This window comes from Heloderma suspectum, chromosome 4 (genome assembly GCF_057233095.1).
Source record: "Heloderma suspectum isolate Gila_16-S chromosome 4, 16-S_ref, whole genome shotgun sequence".
Lineage (NCBI taxonomy): Eukaryota > Metazoa > Chordata > Lepidosauria > Squamata > Helodermatidae > Heloderma > Heloderma suspectum.
In genome coordinates this window covers 19,778,700-19,796,122 of record NC_139461.1, presented here as the reverse complement: position 1 = coordinate 19,796,122, position 17,423 = coordinate 19,778,700, and the positions used below count along the sequence as shown (strand labels likewise).

The following is a 17,423-nucleotide window of genomic DNA, read 5'->3' as shown; positions in this document are numbered from 1 at the left end:
GAGCATTCCCAGGGCATAACTGAGATAACCCCAAACTTGCTCCCATACTACTGAAATCGATGGAACTTTAGTTCTTACCTATGTTCATAATCGCCCCAGCCCAATTTCAAAGGAATGGATGTGGCTCTGACCTTTTCAGGCTACCACTCCATGCCTTCTTGGTTGCCTACACAGTTTCTGCCATGACCAGAATGATCACGATAATCCCCAGCCAAGGAGCAGATGAATCGGCACTTTACGGCAAAATGTGGAAACCAGGGTCTAAAGTCAAAGTTGAATGACACACGTTTTGGAACCCTGGTTGCTGCTTCTGGCATTGCAGGGGGGAGGCAGGAGATAGCAAGGAAAAACACTGAGGGGGGTGACTCATTCTTCCCCTAGCTGCTGCTGCTGCTTTTCCCCTGCAATCCTCCTTAGTTGCTTTTCCACAAAACTGGGGTTCTCACTTGCATATCAAGTGGGGTGTGATAGGTATCAGTACCAAGTGGAATGGAGTGGAAGTGTTATGAAGTGCCAAACAGGGGAAGGGTAGAACACTGATCACCAGTTGTTTCTTCCCTACAAATCTCTGCCTCATACAAGGTGGGGGTTTCAGACAACCTCCCTGTACAAGGAGGCGCTCTATGCATGTATGCTTATACAGCGCCTTCTCATGCACGCCGAATATGGATGGTGGGCAGCATGGCTGACAGGCGTGTTAGACAGAGTGTGAGGATAGTGGGCATGGCCCCAAGAAGAACCCCTCAAATACACATGGGGAGGGCATCTGACACACACACCCAATACCCACACATCTAATACCACTTTGCAGTGGAGAAATAGGGCTGGAATCCCAGGCTGATGTTTCCTGCAAAATGTGTTATTATTGCCCCCAATATCACACCTTCCCCTTTTCTCAGTCAGGGATGATGGATGAGACTGAGCCTTCTTATCATGTAAGAAGAGCCCTGCTGGATCAGACCAAAGGTTTTTATAGGCCAGCATTCTGCTTCAAACAGTCAGGGCCAGCCCACCCAGGAAGCACAGTGAGGTGCCCACGTGAAGCGGCAGAGCTGGAAAAGTGGCAAATTGTACCACTCCCCTGCCCCCGCCCCACCCGCAGCCTGGAGAGTCCACCTCTGCCACCTCCAGCGGGTGCTCTAGAGAGCCTGCCAGCCGCTTTCCCACCATGGGGCTGCTCAGAGCAGCTGTAGGCCCTCTGTTACTGCAGCGCCCTGGATTAGTCATGAGATCTCGGCCAACCCCCATGCCATCTCATGAGAGTCCCCCGCATGGTAATAAAGATAAGCAGGGAGACAGGTGCACGCGCAGCAGCAACGGCAGGGAGAGAGGCAGGGAGAGTTGCACAGTGGCAGCAAGGGATGGCTGAACTCACCTGCTGTCACCTCATGCACTGCTTGCCAGACCCCCGCTGCCCGCCGGACCCTGCTCGGCATGCAGCATGAGCCGCTGGACAGTCTGCGGGCACCCAGCGAGCAGTGCGCAGCGTCCCACTTACCCACGAGCCGCCATTTTGTGGAAACCTGCAGATAAGCTTTTTACATAAATGGCCATTGTGTGCAAAATGGTGGCTATAAATAGCATCATTTACACAGAATTGCAGCCATAAATGGTCTAATTAATGTTCTGCAAAATGGTGGCTCATGGGTAAGCAGAGATCCCCACGCTTGCCCAAATCAAGGCGCTCTGTATTGGGCAAGCATGGGGGTCCACAGACTAGCATCTGGGGGGGGCAAGTGGGAGGATCTCTGCCAGACTCCACCCCTTTCCCAGACTTCCACAATATCCCTAGTGGCAGCATGAGTTCTGCTTCAAGTAGCAAGAGAGCTTGTGCTGGGCCTGCCCACAGTAGTCAATCAGATGCCTACAAGCATAACATGAAGGCCATAGTCTCTCCCACTCATGTTTCCCAGCAACAGGTATTCAGAGGCAAACTGCCCTCTGAACCTGAGGGTAGCCATTATGACTAGTCATTACTGATCGCCTTATCTTCCATGGATTTGTCTAATCCCCTTTTAAAGCCATCCAAATTGGTGGCCATCACTATGTCTTGTGGTAGCGAATTCCATAGTTTAACTATGTGCTCTGTGAAGAAGTACTTCCTTTTATCTGACCTGAATCTCCCACAATTCAACATTATGGGATAACCCCAGGTTCCAGTATTATGAGAGACGGAGAAAAAACATCTCCCTATCCACTGTCTCCATACAATGCATAATTTTGTACACCTCTATCCTGTTTCCCCTTACTCCCCTTTCTTCTAAATTAAAAAGCTCCAGATGTTGTAACTTTTCCAGCAGCCCCCTGATCATTCTAGTTGCTCTTCTCTGCACCTTTTCCAGCTCAAAAATATCCTGTTTGTGATGGGACAGCCAGAACTGTGCATGGTATTCCAAGTGTGGGCCCCATCATCATGGTATATATGTGAAGTTAGGATGTTTTGTCCCAATCTGCAGTGCTTTACACTTACTTACATTGAGCCACATTTCCTGTCTGGAGAGATCCTTTTGGAGCTCTTCAACATGTTACTTCAATAGCATCAAATATGCTATTTGATGGAGAGCTAGTGTGGTGCAGTGGTGAGAGTGTTGGGCTGGGACCTGGGAGATCTGGGTTCTAGTCGCCACTCAGCCAAGGAAGCTCAGCTGGTGTCTTTAGGCCAGTCACAGACTCTCAGCCCAACCCACCTCACAGGGTTGTTGTTGTGGGGATAAAATGGAGATGACGATGAGGATTATGTATGCTGCCTTGGTTCCTTAAGGTGGAAAAAAGGCGGGATATAAATGTAATAAATAAATTATAAAAATAAAAATATCAACTTGACAAATTGAATTACTGACATTCTATACTTTTCCTCCCTTCTCAAACTTCCACATTCAATTCTCCACTATAAAGATGTGGCTGATTTTCTTCAACACAAACTCAAGAGAACTTTAACTGTCCTTCTGCCTTCCTCATATTTAGATTCCTGAATCAACACAAACAAGGTGAGGCAGGTTCTACCTTTTACCTCATTGCTTTTTCTCTTGAGTAGCTTCTGTCCCTTGTACAAAGGCACTGCTGATAAAATTTGCACAGCTCCATCACACAAGGGTTGAGCTTTTGAATTGTGCTGGGTGGTGTGATCAGAGAGCTGCCTTTCTTGATTGCCTGTGGACATCCTAGGGAAGAAAACAGAGATATAATCCCAAAGTAGCTCATGTGTTTGGCATATCAAATGCACAAGAATAAGACATTTGTAGACACATCTAATAGTTCATTTGCAAAGAACACAGACAGCTCCCTTATACTGAGTCAGGTCATTGGTCCAACTAGCCCAGTACTGTGGACAATGATTGGCAGCAGCTCACCAGAGTTTCAGGCAGGAGTTTTTCTAACCCTACCTGGAGAAACTGGTGATTGAACCTGGGACTTTCTGCATGCTAAGCTGGTGTTCTGCCACTGAGCCATGCTCCTTCATACCAAGGAAGGATGCTCCAGAGATCCTTCAAAGTTGAGAGCAGAACAGCGCCAAAGGATCCTGGGAGATGATTCTTTCATCTTCCTTCTTGCAGTACTGGGCTGTGATAGAAGTAGAACTCCATGATGGATTCCCTTGGGCTGACTGACACCTACTACTGAAGTGAGATTTCTTGACAATGTCAAACTGTGTCATTTGCCAAAAAGAAATAGACTGTTGCCCTTTGGGATGATGACTGACATAACGTTTTACTATAGTGGGACTGCTCTGGAAGGATCCTCACTATGTTTGGTCCAAATGCGCCTTTTCTCTCCAGGTTCAAGCTCAGGGAGTGGGTGGTGAAAGAGGAGAAAGAACAGTTCCAGAAGTTTGAAGCAGAAGATGGCTTTGCATGGTGCTGATTGGCGGCTCTCACAATGTCACCAACAAATCTCCCCTTGTGTAGTGGCGAGAATGTTGGACTGGGAGTTGGGAAATCTGGGTTCTAGTCCCCACTCAGCCATGGAAGCTCACTGGGTGACTTTGGGCCAGTCACAGACTCTCAGCCCAACCTACCTCACAGGGTTGTTGTTGTGAGGATAAAATGGAGAGAAGGGGGATTATGTATGCCACCTTGGGTTCATTAAGGAGGAAAAAAGGTGGAACAGAAATAAATAAATAAATAAATGAGGGTCCTCACGCTGTCACCAAGAAACCTCCCCCTGAAGCCATCCTGAGAAGTTTTGCCAGTGAGCAACTTCGGTAGTGGGGCTAGCAGCAAGACTGGCCTGAGACAACAGACAAGATGTTGCCCTGCCTCCTCCCATGTCAAGTACAAGAGCCAGCTGGTCTGCCAGCTGAACCTGGCTTCAATGCTGACAATGGGGCAGCGTCCTCCACCACACCTGAAGGCAGCAAGTTAGCATAGGGGGTGGAGGGCTGGCCATGTGGCACAGAGCTCTCTCCTCCAACACCTTGCTACAACCTCACAGAATTGGTTGCGTTGAGGTGACTGCCTCACTTTGCCTCATGGTAGGGCCAGCCCTGGCCAGATGTGACTGACGGGCTGCTTTTAGCTTGGTGGGTCCTGCAGGCCTGCTTCTGTGCAATTAATCAGGGGTCACCGTCCCTCCTTCCAGGAAACAGGTGCAGACAGCCTGATGCATGACCACTTCAGCATCAGTTTGGCAACAGCCATTTATCGTAGCCAAAGGCAACCACAACCCAATGCATGACCACTTTCTGGTGACACACGCACAACTCCTGCCAACCCAATGGAAAAAGGGGGACACTAACTGTGCATGTTTGTCATGTCCAGTGCCGCTGCCTCCTCTCTTAAGCAGTCTTCCCCAACAGTGCCCACTGTGCTGGATGTGGAGTTATGGGAATTGTAGTCCAACACATCTGGGGGGCACAAGGTTAGAGACGGCAGCTGTAGGGAGTCTTGCTGTAATTGAAACTGCTTTGGCAATGCAGTTGAAATCCAGACTCAAGTGTACATTTTTGCAAGCTCTTTTAGCAGTAATCACTTTGGGCAGGGTAATTGGATTCCCCTTCCCCAATCTGCCGCAATGCTTCACATTCTTTACAGCTTTAGCTATGTTACATGATAGGAGAGGTGAGAGAGGTTACCCTTAGAGTAATGAGGCACTGTTGACATACACGTGAGTTGTTGGAGACTGCCACAAACTTAATATAAAATGGCATTCGCTGATGGCATTTGCTGCTGTTATCTTCAAAGAGCTGGATGAGCTAGCAAGCAAGCTGGAATTCCATCCTCGAAAGTCACGCCAGCCTCCAAACCACTCATTTCCCTGTCCAGAGTTATCCCCGCTCATCCATGAAACACAGGGCATGACCCTGGGCCGCTCGTTACCTCTTGACCAGACCTATCTCACAGGGTGGTCGCAAAGATCAAATAGGGACTGGATTGAGCTCCTCGGCGCAAAGACGGGATAGAAATGTGATGCTAAAACATCTAAACGGATGCTGGTTCGGGTACAGTTGTCAGAGAATATCATTTTGTACCCATATTGAGGGAAGATAAACCAAAATAAAAAGCTTGGGATCAGGCCATCAGTTCTTAATTTGAAGTAAATAGATAACTAACTCCTCCAGTTTTTGCTACCGAGGGATATTGCCGCCTGAAACGTTCAGCCACAAGGGCAGTTTAATGCCAGCTTCTTAGACTGAAATTGTTTTCCCTGTTGTTTCATGGGCACGTGACAAGATTTGGAACAGAACACAGAAGCCAGTGACTCCCCAGTCTCTTACCATGACCATTGCTTTAACTCAGGGGTGCACAACCCGTGACCCCCAAGGTGTTGTTTGTGCACACGCACGCACACACACACGCACTCCATGACCCCCACTGCCAAAATCACAATCTATTTTGCTGTGGTCACTCTAGGAATCGTCATTCAGAGGGCCTGCTTCCACGAGGGCACTCTAGGAACCAGCACTCAGAGGTCCTGCTTCTCAGAGCACCATCTGGAGACTGGCACTCAGAGGGCCTTGCTTCCAGGTTTTGAGGGAAAGTGTGTGTGTGTGTGAAAGAGAGAGAGAGAGAATATGTGTATATCTGTGAACATATGTGTGCACCCACAAGTACTCCCTAGTGTGCATGTGTGGCCGCAGTCCTCCACCAAGACCACACATGGCCCTCGGGGCCAAAAAGGCTGTGCACCTTGGCCTGAACTGACAGACATTTCTGAAACAATTAGGGATGTCAGAAAATTCCGCCATGGATCTCGGTGAGGCCGAATGCCAGTACATTCGGCCCCCCGAACTCCATGGCGGAACGGGCTGCCCCCCCGCCCCCCGCAGATCCCCCCCAGGACGAGACTTACCTGGGGTGGATGTTCCAGGCGGCGGCGGCTGGTCTTCCGAACGGCTTTTCCCCTCATTCGTGATAGGCTACATAAAGACTTACATAGCCTATCACATCTGGGTTTTAAAAAAAACCAAAAAAGCGTATGCAAATGGCGGCTATGGCTGCCGCCATTTGCGTTCCTTATTTTTGGCCTTCTTAGTCTACGTAAATATTTACATAGACTAAGACGGTGAAAATAAAGGGGAAGGCAAATAACGTCCGCTACGCATTATACGCCGTAGCCGCCACCCTTTGTGTACGCGTTTTTGTTTTGTTTTTTAACCCAGACGTGATAGGCTACGTAAGTCTTTATGTAGCCTACTATCACGGCTGAATACAGGGACGCAAACGGTGGTGGCTATGGCAGCCGCCATTTGTGTCCCTGCTAGCCAGCGGCCGGATGTCCAGCTGCTGGCGGAGCCGGCCGGCAGCTCCGCAGAATCCCCGCGGAGTGGAGCCGGCCGGCCAGGATTCCGGGGGGAGGGACGGAGTGCCTCCCCCCCCCAGCAGAACCCGGCGGAGCCAGGTAAGCGGGGTTTCGTACACCCCTAGAAACAATGACAAAAGTGGTGGGTTTCATTTGTTTTAATATGAATGATCTAAGTAGAATCTCATTCTCTTCTCCCCTCCCCGCGCAAAATAATTTCCTTTGGAATGATGGCTTGCTTGCAAGATGAAGTTTTGTTCAGCCACAGTAAGTAGCTGGGAGCCTTTTCTTGAGAGATCTATTTATAGAAGTGTTCACTTTCTTTATACCCTTTCAATTAGAAGCATCTCCTCTGGCGAAAAGGAAGAAATATGCAATTTCATGATATGGACAACTAGGTGCCTGGTACCATCCCTATCCCACCTTTTCATTACATCCCCACAGTGAAACCAGAGATAATGGATCATTTCCAATGACTTGGAGGGGAAGAGGATGTTCTTGTAGGCCAAGCATGGTCACGCACACCTGCCCCTCCATCCAGGGACAACAGCCTCATTCTTCTTCCATCTCCCAGCCCTTGTTACCTGTTTGAAATGAAACAGTCACATTTGGGTGAGCAAGATATATGTTTAAGTGGAAGAAAGCCAAAAGGAACAAGGAAAAGACTGAGAAGAAAAAACAATTATACCTGCTATCATTTCCAAACATGGAAGGAAGTCTTTTTGATCCATGCTTTCAACTCCAGGACTTAAAACCAGCCTTCTGCTTATGGGGGATGTCTCAGGTGGAATGTCCCAGGGACAGCACTTTGAAAACATAAAATGGTCGCTCACTCTGGCTTCCTGTTATCCCAGCCTTCCCTAACCTGGTGCCTTCAAGATGCACTGGACTGCACCTGCCATCGTTTCCCAGCCAGCATGACCAGTAGGGAAGACTGAGCTACCCTATTTGTCATTTTTCTTTTGTCCACCATTTTCTTTTGGGTGCCCTATGGCTGGTTTCAGTGCATTGATTTTCGCAGCTAGCATTTCTGTTCTTCCCATTGAAACCATTACAAATATGCATGTTAAAGAAGGATGGCCACATTCCAGCAAGTGTGCCACATATCATAGGACACTGCCATATACTGTGCGGGAACACTCGTCTGCCCATCCATTAGTCTGTCCTCGGCCTGGCATAGACTTCCCAGGGGTCTCAGGCAGGGTGGCCTTTTCTAGCACTGCTATGTGAGATCCTCTTAAAATATGGAGATGCCAGGGACAGAATCTGGAATCTTGTGCACACAAAGAAGGCGCTCAGTGGTGGAGCGGTATGTTCTGAAGTGTAGGCACTCAACATGGCAGTCCCCATAGTCATACCTCCAGCGAGAGTCCAAAGATTCAGGCAGCTGTGTTGATCCATGTCAACAAACCAGTTCTAGCCACTTTCATCTCTACCAAAAGCAGATCATTTGTAAAGCGAATGGGTCTTAATTGCCCATTCAAGACCAACCAGCCCCAAGATATGTTTCATTACAACAGGGAACACGATATTGTAGCTGGGAAAATTCATTTTCACCCAGCTAAGAGGAGGGTTGCAGCTAGGTGAAGAAGGACCAGGGAATTCTGAATGGGTTGGCAGATGATGTCTGTGTCCCTGCTAATAACAAATTGACCATGCTGCATCCCTGCATGCCCAGGTTCCTCTACATCACTGCAGGCTAGTCCTGTGCCAAATCCTGCCCCCTACTTTCAGGAACTTTTTCTCTCCCTGCAACAGAGGGATTGTTTTTTTCTGTCTCTTTCACAGAGAGGGGAAGGATTTTGGAGAATTTTCTCCTTTGGGAGGGGGACAGGGTTTCCACATGCCTTTTTAAGTGTAGGTGATTGAGGGGTCTTTGTTTCTATTTTTCTATAAAAACAAACAAACACGCCCCCTGCACTTGCACAAGCCCAGGACTCTTCTCCAGCCTGGAAGTTCTTTCTGAACTCTCAGGAGACCATATGACCTCTCTCTCTCTCCAATAGGCATTCAGGAAGATCTCCCAGCTGGAAAAGAGTCCTGGGCTCCTGCAAGTACAGGGGGCGTTTAAAAAAATAGAAAGAAGACCCCTCGGGAATCACCTACACTTAAAAAGGCATATGGAAACCCTGTCCCCCTCCCCAAGGAGAAAATTCTCTGAAATTCTCACCTTTCCCAGCTTCTTTTACCAGCATTTTCATTCCCCGTACACACACATGTGCACACAAAATGCCAAAAATAGAAGAACTGAAATTAGAAGACAGAAGAACTGAAACTCAGGTATAGCGTGAGATAGCGCCATTCCAAGGCACGCTACAGTAGCCATGCAGCTCTCTGTGCCTTAGTCTTGCTTTACCTCTAGTCTATTCAGCTGGGATAGCAGGTGGCAAAGTGACACAGGGGGCAGGCCTGACAGCTTGCCAAATTCGCAATTTCCCTACCTTTCCCTTTCCCCCATCCCACAGCATCCACGACTGAGAACATCAGAGGGAGTGGGGGGAATCAAAATCAGTAGAATATTATGTTCATTTTTCCCCACCAAGCAAATCCAAGTCGATCATTTTGTGGTGCCCACAATGGACACTAAGAACCTGCCACAAACAGAGCAGAAGTGCGAATTCGCTCTTAGTCTTCAACATGCACAACCAACACATTTACACAGAGCTTACGTGATCATGAGGTTTAGAGACTTGCATTATGAAAGGAAAGCAAACAAGGTCTCAGCATGGCAAATATAATATACAGACATCATAGCAAGATGATGGACTAGGCCTGCTAACCAAGCATAGGAATCCACTGTAAGCCTGTTAAAATCTTAGGCTATATCAAGGGTGTTGAACTTCAGCCCTGGGGCCAAATCCAGTTCTCTAGATGGTCACACACCCTTCCCTGGCCCCACCCAAGTCCCCCAACTGCTGATTGTTTAGTGGTTTCCCAACTCTTGCGTGGTTCCCCCTGCCCATTCTAAAATATTGAAATGCTCCTCTAAGGCCTAGTTGCTGACAGTAAGAGCTTTAAGCTAAATATGCTGGTTAGGGATAGACAGACTCACCCACACCTAGCTTTGTCAGGCACTCGCCAAGCCACTGCTGCCGCCCACCCCTGCTTGAGATGCCACATGAGCTTTGGTGCAGCCCAGCAAGCAGCTGACAGAGCCATGGGGCCGCCCATCCTCCCTAGCGAGCCGCCATTGTGCAGAACAATGGCGGCTCGGGCACTTTTGGGTAGGTAATGCTGCATAATTGGTGGCTGTAAAGGGGCCATCGCTGCAACATTGCAGGCGTGGATGGAGCATTCATGCCTGTAATGTTGCATTCATGGCCCCTTCACAGCCACTAATTACGCAACACTACCTACCCAGAAGTGCCTGAGCCTCCACTGTTGCACACTATGCTTGCTTGCAAGGGAGGACAGGCAGCTGCTGGGTGCACGCCAAGACGCGGGTTGCTCATTGAGCAGGTCCATGAGCAGGTTCAACAAATGGGGTCCAAGAGGGCGGGCGAGGGGGTGTCTGTCAGACTCCACCCCCACCCCCTGCAGAGTCTTGCAATATCCCTAACGCTGGCATTTTGGTCCTGGCCCTTTGCCTCTGGCCCCACCAGCTACTGGAATACGGCCCCCAAGAGCTTCTCTGAAATTGGATTTGGCCCTGGGGCTGAAAGAAGTCACCCACACTTGCCCTAAGGCAGGGGTCTCCAACCATTTTGGACCCGAGGGCACATCTGGGAATTGGGGACCATCCCGTGGGCACCACCACAAAAGGCCTAATCAGCGGATCACCACTTCGGCGTCTGCCTGTCGCGTCTGTGGATCTTAGGCTGCATCTTATTCAGCAAAAGCTTTTGTTTCATGCCTACTGGATGCCACGACATCTCTTTAACAAGGGATTGTCTTATTGGGCTAATTGCTGGCCAAATTATTTGTTGCTATGTTTATATACAAATCTTTGTTAAACCTTGCTTGACTTTGGCAGTTCAGCCTCAGATTTTCCATTAGCCAGCTCTGCCCCAATCCTAAAGACGTGCACATCAGCCAGCAATGCCAGCATCAATATTCTTGTGATTAGGGATGTACGGACTGTGTAAAATCCGCTTCATTTGTGTTTCGCGGAGTGCCAGGTGCCTTTTGTTCCATTGTCCACCCACAGACAGATGTGGATGATTTTCTTTCATCATGCAGAAAAATCCACAAATAATTATGTAAACATTTACATAAGTATTTACATCATTTACCTCCATACGTCATATTTAGCATATTGTCCCCCATTCCATTCAACATTTCCTCAGCAGAAACTTACATATTTTCCTACGAATATATATGCGTAAGTTTCGGGGAAGTTAAAAAAAAAAAATTATCCGAAAGTCCACAGACTCCGCATGGCCTGAGGGGTTGCTCTGCAGCGGATTCCACAGGTTGGATTCTTAGAAATCCAAGCTCATTTTAGTCCATCTCAAATTTCTCCAGCATCCCTACTTGTGATGGATTCCTGTCAGTGCATTCCATCCTGAGTGCTTGCTTGCATGCGAGCCCAGTCCTACTCATCGTGTGCTGAGCAGAACATAGGACTGAGCTCAAGAGTTCCCAACACTGGCACAAGCCAAGAGCATAGCAATGTCAGCGAAGTGGGGAAGTCGCTGCATAGGACAGCATAGAGGCACCTGCTTAATGCCTGCTTGCCATGCCTCCATTAATGGTGCAGTAGCCAGGTTTTTTTAAAAAAGGGAGGGTGGGAAAGCCGAGCTAGTTAAGAGGATCAAGTTAAAGTTCACTCAGTTGCCTGAACCAGAACCTTCCACATTACGCACTTCTATTTACAAGCAACACTGGATCTCATTGTGGCAAAAAGATGGGAAGGAGGGAAGATGTAACCCAACAGAGTGATTTTAAAGGGTCACCCTGTGGATACATTCTCAGGGGAATATAAGCTCTGGGGTTCAGCCACTTCAAGAATGCAGCCAGAGAAACCATCTGCACACAACCTCCTTGTCTCCACTTTCAAACAAGGGGACCCAGCCCACAGATTTGACTGAGACAAGATTCCACAGAGGCCAACAGCCTTGTGTTCCTAGCTTACCATGCAGGATGGCTTTGCTTGATGCTTTTGCTTGCCACTGTTCCCATCTTTCCTGGACAATGCTTGCCAGATACCAGCCCCTATACCAAGGGTGGTTGTCAGGGTTCCCCTTATGATCTGGACCCCCTGAGCAACTCCTTAAGGATCGCTTGCCTCCTTAAGAGTCCCGCCTTCCTTCTTTTACCTTCCCCTTTCCAGTAACATGGGTTTTAGGCTGTAGACATGGGGTGATTGACACTCTAGACACAGGGTTTAACCACAACAGTTTACTGGTAGATTTAAAGCAAACAAATCACAACTAAAGGTATTTGCACAATAGAGCTGAGTGATACAAAAGGCCTCAAAAGAAAATAAAAGTTTTAAAAAATGCCAGTTCCTTTACCCTAGCTGTCCTTAGACTTTTCTTGGCTGCTCCGCTCTGCTCACACTTCAGGCTCTGGTCTCCTGACTTTGCTCTTAGTGTCTCTCTTGGTCTTTATATACCTTCCTCCCTCAAAACCAAAAGTACCGTTTCAATCCTGAAGAAATTAAACTTAACTGGGGGAATGAAAATGAAACTTAACCAGAGGAATGAAACTATTCCTCTCAGGCTTATACCCTCCCAACAAAAAATTCCAAGCCTCTAAGCCTGACCTTTCCCCTCCTTTGCCTCTGTAAGCCTCAAAACTTCACAGTGGGCAAGCTGCAGGCCTTGAGCCAAATGCGGCCCTTGAACTAATTTAATGCAGCCCTCTGACGAATTACTTCCTGCTGTATGGGAACAAATAGGGAGAGAGAGAGAAATGGGGGTGGCTGAAAGAGGAAGAGGAAGGACCCATCCATGTCTGTCTCCAGCCCTGTCCACCAATAGCTTCAGCCCCGCTCATCACCAACTTGTGGCCCCAGCAGATTACCCTGGAGGGATTGTGGCCTTGACACAAAAAAGGTTGCCCACCCCTGCTCTACACAGTCTTCATAATCTCCACCGAGTTTAAGTAATCTGTGATGTGGGCAGTGCCTGTGTATGTACAGCCTGTATGCCACAGGTTCTATGCGCAGGTTTAGATGGACACATGGAGGTTTGGGGTGGGACCAGCCTGGGTGGGCTCCAGGTTTGTGGAGGCCCTCAGCATGGGGCCCTCCGGTGGCTTCTCTCACAACTCAGAGCTGTGGAGGCTTATTTGGTAGTGGCAGGCAACAGGGCTCTGAATTACTGTGGGAAATTCGAATGGTGACTCTCAACCACAGCCACTCTGCGCTGAGCTGAGTGCTGGAGTGTGTGTGCATGTTTAAGAATGAAGGATGCCAAGGCATTGGGGCCTGGCACTGATCTGAGGATGCCGCATGCAGCCGATACTCTACCTTGCGCCAGGAGACAATCACTGTACACTGCAAAGGTGTGCCTGTGTTTTCTGTTTTTTTTTCTGGCTGTTTTTCCCCACCAGCAATCCTATTTCAGAATTATAAAATGGACTGTGCGTCTTACTGCATTTAAAGCAGAAGCGTGGATTATGATGGCTTTTAAACACGCTTTTAACCTCCTTCCTCCAAGCCCTAGGTGCTCAGATCACAAATCAGAACTGGTGGAAGCTTTTCCTTTTTGAGCATTCAAAGGAGAGCTCATCCTCATTTGGATCGGGCCAAGTGCCATTTCCCTTCCAAATCCATGGGGAATGGAAAGTAAGTGTGTGTTCTGTGCCTAGATGCTTTCATTTCCCTTCTGCAGCTTATTTATTTATTAGATTTATAGTATTTATTAGATTTATATACCCCCACACTGAAAAATGCCGTCAGAGCATTTGAGGAAACCTGACTTTATTAGAAACTAGCATGGTTTTGCAGCTTAAGGCAAATTCCTTGAAACAGATTAATTAGCTTCAGGACTAGAAGCTTGATACATTTTTAGTATTCCCACATGGTTACAAAGACATAAGAAGGAAGCATACAAATGAATATGGAGCATTTTGAGTTTTGGATATATCAGATGCTGAAAAAATGTGTAGAGTAAACAGATCTACAAGAAGGAACTTAATTCTAAAACACTTTCTTTTCACATGCCCAGCTGTGAATAAACTGCATTTTACAGCAACCGTTGTATAAGACAGAAGTACTTACTGGAATACACCTTTAATAAGGTGCCAGGCCTTTGTGGACGTGTAGCTGTTGTAGGTAAAGGCACATTTCCTGCCAGTGAAAAGAAGAATAGAACACAAAAGATCAGCAAGATTGGATTATGCACTATGCTAATCATGCTTTAACGTAGGATCCCTGTGGGACTGCTGCTGTGGTCTAAATATCCGAGAATGCCTGTGTGTGGAGAGTTGGCTAGTCCTCTTCCCTATGCTGCACTGCTTTAACATTCTGCACAGCTCAATACTTGTATCCCATGTGATAGCAAGCAATGACCACACTCTCAGCTTTCTGGGTGGGGGTGGGATTTAAAATCCGAGTAATTTGTATATTAGAAATACTGCCATGCAGCAGTGCCATGACAGATTCTAAACATTCTAAATTAGCAAAGCAGGAGAAGCATGTCAGTAGGACAGCATCTGTATGTGCAGAAGCAGACAATGTGGCAAAATAAATCTTTTAATGATGTACAGGCCCAAGGCATGGTTAGGGGTGGAGAACCAGGGATGCTCGAACTTGCTGAAATTCTCTGAGCTTTACTTCAAAGCTTGGTTTCGCTCACCCCATTCTCATTTGTGACCTGTTTTTCAATTCGCTTGAATGGAAAAAGTTGTGCACTTTCCAAAAGTTGCGCATTCTGAGCAGGGATATATGGATTTTGTTAAATCCATTCCATCAGTGTTTTGTGGATTTTCAGGCATCTTTTGTTCCACCATTGCTCACTCATTGATGGAAACCGAGGGGGTGGGGTTTACATATGTATGAGAATTTCATTCATGCTTGCAAATGCACATTAGCACTAATGCAACACGTGCCAATGCTCATTGGTTCAGGGGCACAAGTGTCCAAAGTAAAAAGCACAAATCTGCCTACAAAATAAAAACCAGTCCACAAGTCCTTGAGAAAACTTGAGAAAAATCCCCCTACAAAGTAAAAAAAAAAAAAACCTAGGAAGCTAAAAAAAAGTAAAGTAAAAAAAGTAAAAAGTAAAAAAATAAAAAATCCCCCTACAACTTAAAAAAATAAATAATCCCCCTACAAAGGGGATTTAAATAAAAAGATCCCCCTACAAAGTACAATGTAAAAAACCTCCCTACAAAATAAAAAAGCCCCGTACAAAGTACAAAGTAAAAAACCGCCCTTCAAAATAAAAAATCCCCCTACGAAGTAAAAACCAGTCCATGTCAGGGTGGACACTGAGCCCATAGAATCCCAGAGTAGTTCTGATTCTGAGGTGGAGCAGCTGCTCATGGGAGAGGAGCGCGCTCATCCCTCCCAGGGCCAACAGCTGGCAGAGATTCCTCCCGCCGGCATTCCTGACTTAGAGGTCCCGGGAGTGAGAGAGCGTGGGAAGAGGGCTTGCTGGATGCGCGACGCCGACGCAGGGAGCGGCACCAAATGGAGGGCGCGGAAAGGAGGTGTAGTGCCCGGTTGGCGCACAAGCAACGATTGTGCCCAGAGGATCCAAGGGAAAAGGGGAGGGACTCTCCCTAGCCCATAAGTTCAGGGTCTGCAAGTGATTCTCCTTCAAACAGGGACCAACTGTTCCAACTCAGGGCATAGGTACTCTGCTGCTCATAGCTAGTCGCTGATAGTAGAGTTGTTAAGTTGTAAAAGGAATAAAGCTTTGAAAAGAATCCCTTTGTCTGTGTCTGGACTTGGCTACTGGATTAGACTGAAAGAGGCTGCCAAGGGGCTCCTGACAGTCCACAAGTCCACGCAACTTGGGAAAAATCCCCCTACAAAGTAAAAAGTCCCCCTAGAATGTAAAACAAACAAAAAATAAAGTAAAAAAAGATTTTAAAATCCCCCTACAAAGTAAAAAAAATTAAAAATCCCCCTACAAAGGGGATTTAAATAAAAAATCCCCCACAAAGTACCAAGTAAAAAAACTCCCTACAAAATAAAAAACTCCCCCATGAAGTAACAGTAGAAATTCTCCATACAAAGTAAAAAAAATCCCCATGCAAAGCACAAAAAAAATCCCCCTACAAAGTAAAAAAATCCCCCTACCAAGTAAAAACCAGTCTGCAAGTCCACCCAACTTAGAAACAGCTGGTATGTTGTGGAATCCACAGGTCGGATTAATAGAAATCCAATCTCCTTCGAATCCATTGTGAATTTCTTCGACATCCCAAATTTTGAGAAACTTGTGCATTTTTGAAGTGCACATTTTGCGAACGCAAGTTCAGGAATTTGCAATCATTTCAGGAGGATACGCGCTTTCATTCATGTTTGTGTTTGGGGCTGTGAATGCGGCTTTTTCAAGTGATTTGCAAACTGAAACAACATTCTCATAGATCCTTAATGGTGGTCAGCATACAGAGCCCTTAGAGGCAATTTAATACAACCACTTCCAGGTCAGTTTTCACACACCCAACCAAAAAGAACTTCACCATGAAACAAATGATTTGGGGGATCGCTTCTTTCAGCATGCTTCTGAACCTCTCCTGCTTAGGGGTGTACGACACCCCACTTACCTGGCTCCGCTGGGGTCCGCAGGTGGGGGGAGGCGATCCGTTCCTCCCCCCAGGAATCCTCAACGCCATTTGTGTCCCTGCTTTAGCTGTGATAGGCTATGTAAATATTTATGTAGCCTATCATGGGCATGCATGGGGATGCAAATGGCGGCCGCTACAATGGCTGCCATTTGCGGCCGCAGCAGCCCGGCAGCAGCCAGAGCCGCTGCCACCACTTCATCCGCCACCGCCGCCGCATCTGCCGCCACTGCATCCACCACCAGGTAGGTCCATCCCAGGGAGATTCCGCAGGGTGGCGGGGGGGAGGCCGTTCTGCCACGGACTCTGGGGGGCCGGATTCTAAAGAATCCGGCCTCACTGGAGTCTGTGGCGGAATTCCCTGACATCCCTACTCCTGCTACGGTAAGTTGTGTAGTATCAACTGCCCAGTGTGAGAGGATCCCTTCACAAACATCCACATGAGACCTCTATTTTCTATGATCCAGTCCCTGAGACCAAACAGAACCCAACCATGTGGGCACAGAAGATCATGTGGGTCTTTGCAGAGGGTGCCAATCACATCAGCCTTTCCCATGGAATTGGTAGCAATGTGCAAATCGCCCAAACCTGAGCTTATTAGGTTCTTTGAATTTCACCACAAAGCTCGTTCTGAGATGTGTCTGTATCAGACTGTGAGTGTTGTTTTCGGTCTCACATGAAAATTCATGCATATTCTTGTGCATAGTTTCCAACATATATGCATCAATTCTGAATGTTTTTTTTTAAATGTACACATTTTTCTGTGGATTGCATTGCAAACTCAGAAATTTATGGACTTCAACTGTAGATGGTATTCATGTCTGCATTCAGTTCTGGGAGGTGAGAACTCAGTAAATTCTGGTCAAAAAATGAACTGAAATGAATTTCTCATACCACTGGCACCCTCTGCAAAGACTTGCACAACCGTCCCCTGCCATGTGGCTGTGTCACTCACATGCAGCCTGGCAGCTGCATTGGTTCTCATCAGGGAAATGTGGTTGCTG

General features: G+C 47.4%; 1 protein-coding gene across 1 annotated transcript in view; it reads right to left on the bottom strand.

The window, feature by feature from the left end:
• Window positions 1-17,423, bottom strand: part of HHLA1 (HHLA1 neighbor of OC90) — a 53,019-nt gene that overhangs the window by 3,038 nt on the left and 32,558 nt on the right. Inside the window, exons 14-15 of the mRNA XM_084847962.1 lie at window positions 13,907-13,975; window positions 3,011-3,161 (exon numbers count right to left, since the gene is read on the bottom strand). Coding sequence (XP_084704088.1) covers window positions 3,011-3,161; window positions 13,907-13,975 — 220 coding nt within the window. The remainder of the gene's footprint in view (window positions 1-3,010; window positions 3,162-13,906; window positions 13,976-17,423) is intronic.